Genomic DNA, 14,040 nt, shown 5'->3' with positions numbered 1-14,040 from the left:
AGCTCCATGCGTCCCACGGAGAGGGTTCTGCATCAGGGGTGGGTTGATGCCAACATTACTGCCGGTTTGGTGCGCAAAAAAAAACGTGCTTGCTTCGCGGTGCGCATGCCAAACACGCTCTGAGCATGTGCACATTTGCATCTAAATGCGCAAAACATTAGAAAAGGGGGAAATTACATTTCTGCAGCGAAATTGTTCTCTGCATACGGAACCAAAAATCAAGATGGCGGTGGCAAACCACTGGTTCGTGGGCACAGCAGGCATGAGTTGCTGCCGGTTCCAGCAGCCCAGGCGACCAGTTACTACCGGTTCGGCTGAACCGGTCCAAACCAGTAGGAACCCACCTCTACTCTGCATGCCATCTCTGGCACGTGTACCATAGGTTTGCCATCACGGCTATATTGAGTCAGGACCTAAAGTAAAGCAGGACATCAGTGTGAGACAAGACAGGAAGCGAGGCAAGACAGAAAGAAGGAAATAATTTTTAAGACTTTAGAAAGACAGGAAGATGAAGTGCCAAGCCTCAACTTCTCACCTGCCGCATGTTCAGCAAAGTCCAGTCAACCACAAACACTTTATTGGAAACTAGATGCTTCTTTGCAAGCCACCTGTGACCTCGATCTACATGAGGGGGCCAAGGTGTTTACTTTTTGCATAGTAACAGTAGTCTATAACAGGGGTGGGTTCCCGCCAGTTCTAACCTCTTCTATAGAAGAGGTTCCATAAATCTACAGTGTCGGTTTAGAACCAGTTTCCAGCTCCCGTCCGCCTGCCCGTAAGTAACATCATCAAGATGAAGAGCGAGAGGAGGAATTCTGGGAGTTGAAGTCCACAAGTCTTAAACGCTGTCAAGTTTGAACACCCTGGTTTTTTTTTCCTAAAGGGTTAGGGGTGCAAGGGTCTTGTAACTTGACAGCTTTAAGACTTGCACACTTCAGAGTTTCTGAGCCAACATTTTGGTTGCAAACAAGAGTGTTGTTAAGTGAGTTTCACACCACATTTTACAAATTGGCCACACCCACCTGGTCACATGGCTGGCAATCCACCTCCCACCCGGTCACATGGCCGGCAAGCCACTCCAACAAAGCAGGCCACACCTACAGAAGAGGTTCTAAAAAAAAATTGAAACCCACCACTGTCTAGAGATTATGTGACCAATTAATGCTGACATAGTACATTTCCGTGTCTGACTGCTTTTGAAGAATATATAAGAACTCGCTTCTCCATAAGAAAGCTGTTCAGATGTTTAGATGTCTGCTTTGGCTATCTTGCTCTGGGAGCCACAAAGGTCCTAACCGGAAGCCCCCTGTTCATTCTGGAGCTGACCGCAAGTTCAGTTCCCCCACCATAGATCTCCTCCTAGCGCGCGTCCTTTTTCATCTACCGGTGATAACCGAAAGCCCTATCAATTGTGGAGACAAATGGAAAACCCTCCCCTTGCCATAGAGTCTTTTCCTGGCACACTGTGTTCTCTCCCCACCCACCCACCCCGGACTGGTGACGGAGCCGCAGCAGAGGGGAGGAAAGAGCCACATGCAGCTCCAGCTCCAATGGAGGGAGGGGGAATAAATTTTTGCAATGAAATTGTTGTGTACATGCGCAGAACCGAAAAAAAACAAGATGGCACCGCTGTAGAACTGGTTCGGGGGCGTGGCAGGCCTGGGTCTCTCCTGGTTCCAGCAAGCCAGGCTGCCAAGTGACTACCTGTTCGACCGAACCGGTCCAAACCAGTAGGAAACCCACCTCTGCTGTGATTCTAATTAGAAATTTAGCAGTTAAATTCAGGACAACATGCTAAGTTTGATTGGTTTAAAAACCTTACCTGGGTGTTTTTTTCCCTGTCACCTAACTTGTGGCAGGCAAAAGAATGGATTGTTCATTTAGTTTATGATTTATTATATTGTCTGAACTCAGAAAAGGACAACTTCAGTATGTTTAAGCAAGCTGTATAAATGCAGCCAGGGTGAGAGAGAGAGACACTTTTTTAAAATGAAGTTACTATTGGTAGATTAACATTTCACGCTTTGTCACGATAACCAGATGGCTATTTTTAAAAACATGTTTAATTTTAATTAGCAACTCTTGAGATGAAAATGAGGATTGTTAAAATAATTTCAAATAGCTCTTGGGAAAATAGCAAAGGAAAGCATGGTCATTTTTAAAGGGGGAAAAGTTAATTAGGATAGAAAAGGATGCAAAATTATATATTTATATATATAAATATGCAAAATTTAGGGGATTGGCAACTGGTAAGTATTTGTGACGGTTGCACTGTCCAGGAATCATGTGATCCCCTTTGTCATGTGATTCCCAGACCTGTTTCTGACAAGCAAAGTCGATTGGGGGGGAAGCTTGATTTGCTTAACAATCATACGATTCACTTACAACTCAAGCAATTCACTTAACACCATGGCAAAAAAAAAAATTCGTAAAATTGCACAGAAACTTATTTAAGACTGACTTGCCTCCTCGTCTTCTTTTAACGACCCCATAATCCCTTGCTTGGTGGAGGTCTGAGCAACTGAAGGGAGCTATCAGAGTGTTTATTTGGCCGGATGCCCTTCCTGTCGCCAATAGCGGAGTTTCGTTCAGCAGATACAGTCTCCATGTGCCCATAGAGAGAAAAAATCTGCCTCTATCCGGGGTCGAACTTCACAGCCTCCTGATTGTGAGGCAAGAGCTCCACGTCTAGGGCCACTGCACCACTCCAGAACTGTCTTGCCTAGCAATGGAAATTCTGACGGTCGTAAATTGAGGACTACCTATATGTTGGTTCCATAGAAATATTTAACAGAACATATACAGAGTCTTGTCCCACATATGCTTATGGACTTTGGCACATATCCGTGTAAACCTATGTACTACGGTACATCTACTGCTACCCCCCAACATGGCTCAATTTTACTGCATAAAAACTACAAAAATAGATATAGATACTTTTATTTTTATTGTTCTACTGTTGAGCATTTTTCTTCCGAAAGCAGACAAATATTCTGTCCTTGCCGTACAAAGGAAATCGCATTCCTGCCCAGGTTTCCAAAGTTCGAAAGACTTCGTAGGCATTCAAACTGGGGTTTTCTGTCCATTTTTAACCTCTGAGAAGTGTAGGGGAATGTGGCTTCCTTTGTCTGAGAGGGATAGAAATACTGTCCAACTACTGAACGACACATTTAATTAGGTGAAATGGTTTTTACAATAATGAAATAGACACATTTTTTTTCATGTAATGGCTATTCCCACTTGAAACAAGGAGATTTTGTGAACCTTTAGGTCCCTGAGATGTACATTGCTAAAGTCCAACAGCAGCTCATGGAAAATTCAGCATGTACCGTATTTTTCGGAGCATAAGATGCACTTCCCCCACCCCCAAAGGAGAGTGAAAATTTAGGTGCGTCTTATATACCGAATGTAGCCCTGCCCACCCACTGGCCCCCACCATTTGGCCTCTGCTTCCCAGCAATTTGCCTCCTTGCAGCAAATAGCAATGAGCCTGTTCAGTTTCAGCTTTCAGCACAGTCTGATTAGCACAAGCAGCTGATCGGCCTCACCAACATCAGCTGTTTCAGGCTGCAGGGATTGCCATTGCCTATTGCCGCCGTCCGCGCACTACCCATTTTTGGCCTCTGCATCCCATTTTTGGCCTCTGCGAGCCCCGTCTTTGGCCTCCACATGCCCTGTTTTCCGCCCATCCTGATCCCCCCACCTGGAATGGGCCAAAAATGTGAGGGCACGGAGGCCAAAAATGGGGCATGCGGAGGCCGAAAATGGGGTGCGCAGAGGCAGCAATAGGCAATGGCAATCCCTGCAGCCTGAAACAGCTCATCCTCGGGAGGCTGATCCAACCGACAATCAGCTGCTTGTGCTAATCAGGCTGTACTGAAACTGAAACTTGCTTTTTTGCTGCAAGGAGGCAAATTGCTAGGAGGAAGATTTTTTTTTTCTTGTGCTAATCAAGGTGTGCGGAAACTGAAACAAGCTGTTTGCTGTAAGGAGGCAAATTGCTGGGAGGCAGAGGCGGTGTTTTCCTCCCCAAAAGCTAGGTGCGTCTTATACTTCGGAGCATCTTATACTCTGAAAAATATGGTAATTCCCATCCATTTCAAAAAGAAATTAAAGATGTCGTTTGCCAGATCAGCCACCACCTGTTCACAACTTTTGCCTCTCGAACTTTCCATGACGTGATAATCATGTTGTCCCATCAATGCAGATTTTGTGCATGGTGGGTCCTAAAGAATTGTCATCTTCTGCCTTAGAACATGGGCCATTTATATCTTGTGACTGCCCTGCGCGCTGATTAAAAGGTAAAAGTTTCCCTCTCCAGCCATATCCAACTCTAGAGCCTGTTGCTCATTTCCGAGGGAGCCAACTTTGTCCAAAGACACTTCTGTGGTCATGTGGCCAACATGGCTCTACGCCAAAGGCACAGAGGACGCTGGTACCTTCCCACCAAAGTGATACCTATTAATCTACTCGCATTTGCATGCTTGTGCTCTGATTAAATCGTAACACGTCCTGTGCTTTAATGTTTTTTCAACCTCCCACTGTCCTCTGAAAAGTCAAAATGGGAGGGAGGGGTGTCCCTCTGGACATCTATCCTACTGGATTAGAGCAAAAGTTTATGTGGTCCATAGTTTTGATTCCTGAAGGACCTTGCACAACGTTCAGAGATGACATAACGAAGCTGGGGAAACTATCATTCCGAATGTTTTACGCAAGAGAGAAAGAGTGGTAGGAGAAGGGCAGGCAGAATCTGAAGGTGATGGAGTCAAGAGAGGAACCAGCCAGGAATCCTTATGTTCCCACAAGCGGTTCAAATCCAAAACGTGTTGAATTCCATTAACTGTTACCTAGCATCAATTTAGTGCTGACTATTACTCGGCAGGTAGGACTTTCCAAACTTATGGTCTGTTCCAAGTCTATCTTTCTCTCTCAACCAGGAGTGGATTCAAAAATTTTAGCAACTGGTTCCATGCCGTCGCTGGGTGGGCGTGGCCATGTCTTTGCAACTACCGGTTCGGCGAACCCGATGTAAAATTAGCATCCAGTTCACCCAATCCAGTCCAAACTGGCTGAATCCCACCCCTGCTCTCAACCCCAAGCCCAAGTGAATTCAAATCTCCTGCCTGCCCCCGTATCAGTTCGCTACTTATGGAAAGAAGGGCTTAATGTCAGGGGTGGAGAATCAGGACTAAATTGGTGCTAGATAAGTTAAAGGGATTCAAGATGGATGAGGACGTAGCCTACTTGTGAGAATATAAGGACTCCAAGCTGATTCCTCTCTTGACTTCACCTTGAAGGCTCTCTCCTACACCTGCCACTCTTCCCCTCTTGCATAAAATCCTCAGGATGATGGTTTTCCCCAGCTTCATTATGTCTTCTGTGGACACTGTGCAGGATTCTCATAGATAGAAGCTATGGACCAGGTAACCTTTTGCTCTGATCAGACAGGATAATTGTCCAGTGGGACATCTCATCCAGGGGTGGGATTCTACCAGTTCGGACCGGTTCGAGCAAACCAGTAACTCCCAATGATCAGCTGGGAGCGAACCAGGTCGCTCTGATGATCAGATGGTGCCCACCTGCCTTCCCACGCTATGTTCCTACCTTTCTTCTCAGCTGATTCACGCAGCAGAGTGGATTGGCGCGCAATCAGCTGTGTTACACCTCCGAAGAACCCGGAAGTGAAGATTTGTTCAAATGGCACACATACGAGCAAATCGTGCGATCACCGAACCGGTTGTTAAATTGGGAGGATTCCACCACTGATCCCCTCCCCTCCATGTCACCTTTTAATATTGTATCAGTGCAATGCCCTAAAGTAGGGTTATCCAAACTTGGCTATTTAAGACTTGTGGACTTCACAACTCCCAGAATTCCCCAACCAGCATGGGAGTTGAAAGTATTCTCTCAGCTCTATTACCCTCCAACTGATCAGGCCAGGTTTGATCCGTCTTCTCTTCCAAGAGTGTGTTTCTATCCCACAGTTTCTTCACGTACTTTAGAAGTTCCTTTTGCTCCAGAGAATTTCATCTGTATCTACAGTCTTCCTGGTTCTGTGTCAGTAGAACATTTGATACTGAAATGGGGAGGGATTTAGGGGTATTCACCCCAAGATTTATACAGGAAGTAAGCTGAACATGGCTAAGAGCAATGTGTTAATTTGAGAAGGCAGTCAGTGGGAGGGAGAGAAACAGATGTGTATTCTTTCAAACACCCGCTGGCCATCTTCTTCACAACAGTGTTACCTGTGGGGTCACTAGAATGGAAGGGAGGAGGGAGGGAGGGAGGAAAGAAGAAGAAGGAGAGAGGGAGGGAGGGAGGGAGGAGGAGAGAGAAGGGAGGAAGGTGGGAGAAGAGAGGAGGGGAACAGAGCAGAGGAGAGGAAGGACAAAGGAGAAGGGAGGGAGGGATGGAAGGAAGGGAGAGAGGAGGGGAAGAGAGGAGAGGAAGGACAAAGGGGAAAGAAGGAAGGAAGGGAGAGGAGGGGAGAGAGCAGAGGAGAGGAAGAACAAATGGGAACGAAGGAAGGGAGGGAGGGAGGGGAAAGGAGGGAAGGAGGGGGGGAGAAGAGAGATGGGAAGAGAGCAGAGGAGAGGAAGGACAAAGGGGAAGGAGGAAGGAAGGAAGGAAAGGAAGGAAGGAAGGAAGGAAGGACAGAAAGATGTACTCCATGACCCCAAAAAAGATGACAGAGCTAAGGGGATACACCATGCTTCTTACATTGAAGCTTTTCACAAATCCTGCCCTAATCCACAGCTGATGTGCAAAACAACCCGTCTGAATTCCCTGTTTGACAGGTGTGGCGCCCTCCTGGAAATGAAATACTGATTCCCTAAAAACGATGTGCTCTATTTCTACTGTAAAAATCTTTAGCTAATGTGCTTTGCTTCTTGAGGCCCCCAAGGCAGGGTGCTCATCCCTGCCATACTAAGATGTGCTTCACCCAAACGACAACAGCCCAAAATGGCTGACGAGGGGGAAAAAAAGAGGGGGCGGGTCACCAACTCTGAAGAAAAGCAAAACCTGACGAAAAATATTGCATAATTTTTTTCTCGAAGCGTTAAAATTCGTTTGCACGGGATGCCTGGCCCAGCGGACATGTTTATCCTTGCTCGCCAATTACTTTTCTGCTTCAGGATGTGGCAAAGGACCCCCCCAAAAAACCCTATATTTCGCTTTTTTTTAAAAAAAGAAAAAACAGAAATCCATCCGTTGCATTGGATCAGGAGTAGCCACAGGCATCCGTGTGGACCCTTAAAATCCCCCTGCTGTGCAGACGGAGAAAGTTGAACATCTCCGAAGGCATGGCATGGAATCCGGGTCGAGGTTTGACGTTGTCGTAGTAATGGTGAGTTATAAATATCCCTGAGGGGTTCATGGGGAAACCCCAAAATCCAAAGAGGTGCACCTCTTCACAGAGCTCCAAGGCGGCCGTCACGAGAATCAGCCCTGTGGTGATACGCTTGGCCCGCACCCCTTGAGTCAGCCAGTAGCGGGAGACATTGATGAGATATTTGGGGTGGAAAAAGTAGACGGCCTTCTTCGATTGAAAGTCATCCAGGACGTACCTGACCCTGAGGGAGACGTCGGTGTTGTGGGTGTTGTAGAAGGCGGGAAGCAACACGGAGGAGTTTTCGTAGGATTTCAGGACCTGGTAAAAAGGCCTCCGCCATTTCTCCAGCCTCTGGAACCTGGTATGATTATTCAGAAGGGGAGGAGGAGAAGAGTAAACAAAGAGTAAAAAACGGAGCAATCTAATATTTGGCCTTTAAAATTCTCCTCTGATAAAAAAGCATGTTGCAATTAAAAGAGTTTTATGGTGGACTTCTTGGGGTCTGTGAGACAGGAACTCCTCATTTAAATGTCAAAGGTGTGGAAAAGGAAGGAAAATCAGAAATTGTGTTTTTTTGTCAAATGGCAAGGTCTTTTTTTTGTTTTTTGTTTTTCCTTAAGATCCAGCTCTGGAACCCTCTGAGCCCTCTGGAGACCAAAGACTTGGCTTCTGAGTCATGTTTCGGTTCCAGACACTATAAAATCAGGGATAAATGTTAAATAAATCTCCTTTACTGTTCAGAACAGGTGGAGTCATCTAAGGCAGAAGGAAGGAATGAAGGAAGATAAAAGAAAGAGGGAAGGAGGAAGAAAGAAGGAGGGAAGATAAAAGAGGGAGGAAAGGAGGGTGAAAAGGAAGGAAGAGGGAGGGAGAGAGGGAGGGAGGAAGATAAAGAAAGGGAGGGAGCGAAGAAAAGGAAGGAGGATAAAAGAAAGAGGGAGGAGGAAGAAGAAGGAAAATAAAGAGGGAGGGAAGGAAGGAAGATAAAAGAAAGAGGAGGGTGGAAAATAGGAAGGAAGATAAAAGAGAGGGAGGGAGAGGGAAGAAAAGGATGGAAGGAAAATAGGAAGGTAAAAGAGGGGAAAAGGAGGGAGGGAAGGAAGGAAGATAAAAGAGGGAGGAAAGGAGGGTAAAAGGAAGGGAGAGGAAGGGAGGGAGGGAGGAAGATAAAGATGGAGGGAGCAAAGAAAAGGAAGGAGGATAAAAGAAAGAGGGATGAGGGAGGAAAATAGGAGGAAGATAAAAGAGAGAGGGAAGGGGAGGGGAGGAAGGAAGATAAAAGAAAGAGGGAGGGAGGAAAATAGGAAGGAAGATAAAAGAGAGAGGGAGGGAGAGGGAAGGAAGGAAGATAAAAGAAAGAGGGAGGGAGGGAGGAAAATAGGAAGGAAGATAAAAGAGAGAGGGAGGGGGAGGGAAGGAAGATAAAAGAAAGAGGGAGGGAGATAGGGAAGAAAGGATGGAAGGAAATAGGAAGGTAAAAGAAAGAGGGGAAAAGGAGGGAGGGAAGGAAGGAATAAAAGAGGGAGGAAGGAAAATAGGAGGAAGATAAACAGAGGGAGGGAGGTAAGGAGGACAGACAAGGAAAGGAAGCTAAAGTAGGGAGGGAGGGAATGAGGGAGGGAGGAAAGAAAGCAAGGGAAAGCAAGAACACAGAAGAAGAGAACATGCGTGGGCTGAAGTCCACATGCATCCTTTCAACCGCACGCATTTCCCTGATGACAAGGAAGCTCAAATGACTCTCACTTCCAGTTGCTATGAAATTACAGCGTCGAAAGCCACGAATTGCCAGGGCAAGTAGGACGACGCGGCTCCCTCTTTCTCAGGCCTGCGGCTTCCACAGAGGCTGAGGAGGGGAAAGGATGGCTGGGAAACGACTGACCTTTCGTAATTATGCTGGGGTTTGACCGTCACGGACGTTAGTCTTGACACCAACATCTGCAACGTATTTCCTCGATATGGGTGGCAAATTGCATCTGTAGGATGGAAAAGATCTTAGGGTTATTGTTTTAATGGTAACCCTCTCCCTCCTCATCCAAAACAAACACCAGTTTACACAGCGCCACAAACAGCCAACCGAGTCAGTCTACCAGATGGGATGCCGAGGCCTTTGGGTTTAGACCAGGGGTCGGCAACCTGAAACACTCAAATAGCCACAAAGGTCCTAACCGGAAGCCCCCCCCCCTCCCCGTTCAATTCTGGAGCCGATCGTAAATCGGTTTCCCCACCATAGAGTCTCCTCCTAGTACTGCATCCTTTTCCTCTATGTGTTCTAACCGAAAGCCTATCAATTGTGGAGCTCACCAAAAAAAAAAACACCCCTTGCCATATAGTCTCATCCACTAACCGGAAGTTTCTCTCAAAATTGTGGTGCCAACTGGCAACAGGGAGCCGCAGCAGAGGGATGAAAGAGCCACATGCGGCTCCAGAGCCGCAGGTTGCTGACCCCTGGTTTAGATGAAGGGCTTTATTGGTTGATTTCAATTTAGAAGTGGCCCAACTACAGACAATTCTGGGCAGCTTATAGCAATAGCACTTAGATTTACCCACGTTCCCCAAAAATAAGACAGGATCTTATTTCTTTTGACTCCCCCCCCCTTGAAATAGGGATTGGCCTTATTTTTGGAGAGGTCTTATTATTTTTGAGGTACAGGAGGCGGCGAATGTGGTCACCTCATGGCTGCTACTGTGTTGCAATATTTTTGAGGAGGGCTTATTTTTGGGGGAGGGTTTATTTTAGCACATGTGCTCAAATCCCGATTGGGCTTATTATCAGGGAGGTTCTTATTTTCAGGGAAACAGGGTAGAAACCCGCCTCACAATGTTTACAGGCCTCTCTGCAGAGCCAGCCTATTGCCCCTAACAATTTGGGCCCTCCTTTTACCCGCCTCAGAAGGCTGAGTCAAACTTGAGCCTGGGAAGATATTTTAAACTGTACTGAACAATAAAATAAAAAGAAAAATAAATAAATATCCAAGAAAAAGACATAAGAAATACATTTTAAAATAAACAACCAATGGGAGTTCAACAAACTCCCCACCCTCTATTTTCAGGCCTAGAATAGCCAGATGTTTAAGATTTTAATCTTCCATAATGTCTATGGAATTCAAGGGAATTGGACTTGTGACTATGTTGAGATTATAGGCTGGTCCCTCTTTTGACTCCTCCCGCAGGTTCTGCTACTCGTCCTACACCAGGGGTGTCAAACTCGATTTTCCCACAGGCCGGATCATCTGTCTTCCATGGGCTGGTGGAGCGGGAGAGAGAGGGGAGGAGTTGGCAGGCACGGGCAGGAGTCGGCGGGCGCATGCACGTGCAGGCCCCACCCCTGCCATCCTGGCTGCCTTCTGTGCGTACTTGCACACACCAGGATAGCGTGGGCCGGTTCCACCACAAATCCGCGAAGCCTTATACCGCGGAGACTAAGCACGAAGACTAAGTCGCCCGTTCAAAGCGCTAAGGAAAAACGCGACCCTAACACGATGACATAATCACGGAGGGCAAATCCACGCATTCCCCAAGCACTCGTACCCTAAACCTAACCCTAACCTAACCCTAAACCTAACCCTAAACCTAAACCCTAAACCTAACCCTAAACCTAACCCTAAACCTAACCCTAAACCTAACCCTAAACCTAACCCTAAACCTAAACCTAACCCTAAACCTAACCTAAACCTAACCTAAACCTAACCCTAAACCTAACCCTAAACAAACCCTAAAACAAACCCTAACCTAATCCTAACCCTTACCTTAATTGAAATTGGATTTCTGCCGCAGCGCCGTTTTAAGCGCCCTTCTGTTGCCGCGCTGTTGTCGCGGCGGTGATGACGCGCGGTGATGACGTCGCGGCTTTAGCGACGCGCTTATATCTCCGCGGATAAGGCTTCGCGGTTTTGGTCGTGCCATTGCGTGGGCCAGGGCCGAAGTGATGCAGGCCGGGCCCTTACAATTTCCAAGATGGCCACGCGGGCCAGATCCGACCATATCTGTGTTTGACACCCCTGTCCTACCCTAATACATCCATTTGATCCTGAAGGGCAGCGCACCTTTCTTTCTTTAACTTTTTTCTTATTTTTTTTCCTGATAAAGAAGTAGAAAGAGCAAAAGGAAAATAGTGGTTTTTTTTTCCAAAGGAGCTGGCATCCTGAATAAGATGCAGAGTTATATAAGGAATGCTTAATTGGGAGCAATTTTAGCTTTGAGCTTCTAAGCAAGATCCACATGGAATCTAGCTGCTTTAACAAGGGTCCTTCTCAAATATCTAAATAAATTTCTGTTAAAACCCCAAATCTACTGATGCAGTATCTATTTTCCTTAGATTGTTTTTTTAAATTAAAATTTCAAAACAAACACAACACATAAATCTTCCTTTTTTACATACTGTAGAAAGTGTATCAGTTGGTTACAAAAAACTTTCATGCGTCTCTTCCACAGTCATCAAGCATAATTTTATATAACTCAAGTATTTTAACTCAGATATTTATACATATTACCATCATCATACCTCCATTTTCACTTGACTACAGTTGTTTAAATGTCCTTCATCATAAAATATACCAAGGTTTAATACATAACCACATACTGACATTACATTACTATTTCTAAAATCCTCCAATGACACTAATCCTTATGTCCTATTCTAGCTAAACATTCATAATATGTAATAACAAAGTTTTCTATCCTTCTTTCCAAATCGCTGTTTACAATTCACATCTCATTTCCTTATACTGCATATCAGACATTAATACAATCGAACGAGTTCAGAGATACTTCACGAGAAGAGTCCTCCATTCCTCTGCTCACAATAGAATCCCTTATGCCACCAGACTTGAGATTTGGGGCTTCAGACAACTTAGAACTTTGCCGCCTTTGAATCGTAGTACATAAAATTATCTGCTACAATGTCCTACCTGTCAATGACTACTTCAGCTTCAACCACAACAATACATGAGCGCACAATAGATACAAACTTATGGTAAACAGCTCCAAACTCAATTGCAGAAAATACGACTTCAGCAACAGAGTGGTCCACGCCTGGAATGCTCTACTTGGCTCTGTGGCTTCTTCCCCAAACCCCCAAAACTTTAACCTTGACTGTCTACGGTCAACCTCACCCCATTCCTAAGAAGTCTGTAAAGGGGCGTGCATAAGCGCACCAGCGTGCCTTCCGTCCCTGCCCTAATACTCCTTGTATTCGTATTCATTTCATGTATTCACAATCATGTTTACACTTATATCTGTTATTTAATTAATGCTTGATGAAATAAATGAAATGAAATGAAATGAAATAAAATAAATATCTCCAATTACTGACATTGGCCTGGGAAATTGCACCTTACGTATTTGGGATAAGATGATCATGCTAGGCTTTGAGATTGCTTCCCCCCACCCCACCATCTTTTATCATTATAATTTCCTTATCTCATCCTTTTCAACCGCGTGGATTGAATTGTGTCTTTCTAACTAACCCATTCGGCAAGCCTGCTTTTTTTTCAGCCTCAAAGAACAGCTGGAAGCTGAATTTGTAATCAAGGCAAGGGAAGATTTGCAGAAACCAAAGTACAAGATATAATTAGGAATCCGTTCTTTGTCATTAATCTCCAGCAGAACATAATTTTCGCCTTGATGAAGAAATGCATTTTTGCGGTTTTTATGTAGTAGTTAAGTAACCAGGCTAGAAAGTAAGAGACTCTGAGTTCACGTTCTGCCTTAGCCATGAAACAGGCTGGGTGACTTTCGGCCAATCACCAGGAGACCGTAGTTCTAGTCCTGCCTTAGCCATGAAAAACCAGCTGAGTGATCTTGGGCCAATCACTTTCTCTCAACCCAACCCACCTTACAGACACAGTAAGGAGGACACAAATAAACCTCCAAGTCCTTCAATCGCCCTCAAAAATGCAAACGACCAGCTGTTTGGAAGGAATATAAAATCCTTCCATTCTCCACTGTCCCTGTCAGAAGTGAAAAAGGTTTCTTGGATGAGAAGAGAAACGTCTTCGAAGAAAAAACAGACAACGAAAATCCAGTTGCTTCCTGAAAAAGCACCTTTGGTACAAAACATTTTCAAATCGAAAAATTCTTAGTCCCTTGGAACAGAAATCCACTTTTGAACTGCTGAAGCTGTACTTAAGTTTTAAAAATCCTGTAGAAATCCTTCCAGGCAACTCCAAGAAATTTGTGAGATATACTGTGAGATACAGTATATCTACTCAAAAGGCACTTCAGTGAGGCTAAGAATTGCTCTGGGTCCTACTATTGGTCCAAAAAAGCCAATGCATTCATAAGTTGCCGAGAGATAGAATCAAGATCAGGTAAAGTGTTAATACCACTTTATAATGCCTTGGTAAGGCCACACTTGGAATACTGCATTCAGTTTTGGTCACCTGATGTAAAAAAGATGTGTTGAGACTCTAGAAGAGTGCAGAGAAAAACAACAAAGATGATTAGGGGACTGGAGGCTAAAACATATAAAAAACGTTTGCAGGAACTGGGTATGTCTAGTCTTAATGAAAAGAAGGACTAGGGAGACATGATCGCCGTGTTCCAATATCTCAGGGCTGCCACAAAGAGTGGGAGTCAAGCTATTTTCCAAAGCACCTGAATGCAGGAAAGAGAAGCAACGGATGGGAACGAATCAAGGAGAAACTTGCTACTTTCAGGTGCTACTTGTCACCCATAAAGCCCTACATGGTAGTGGATCTGGGTACTTG

At 45.2% G+C, this 14,040-nt stretch overlaps 1 protein-coding gene across 1 annotated transcript in view; it reads right to left on the bottom strand.

Moving 5' to 3' along the window:
- Positions 1–7,222: 7,222 nt before the first annotated feature.
- Positions 7,223–14,040, bottom strand: part of LOC116506260 (alpha-2,8-sialyltransferase 8E-like) — a 60,219-nt gene continuing 53,401 nt past the window's right edge. Inside the window, 3 exon segments of the mRNA XM_032213908.1 lie at positions 7,223–7,691; positions 9,213–9,244; positions 9,246–9,306. Coding sequence (XP_032069799.1) covers positions 7,223–7,691; positions 9,213–9,244; positions 9,246–9,306 — 562 coding nt within the window.

This window comes from Thamnophis elegans, chromosome 3, assembly GCF_009769535.1.
Source record: "Thamnophis elegans isolate rThaEle1 chromosome 3, rThaEle1.pri, whole genome shotgun sequence".
Classification (NCBI taxonomy): Eukaryota; Metazoa; Chordata; class Lepidosauria; order Squamata; family Colubridae; genus Thamnophis; species Thamnophis elegans.
The sequence above is the reverse complement of the archived record's forward strand: the minus strand, read 5'-3'. Positions and strand labels throughout refer to the sequence as shown.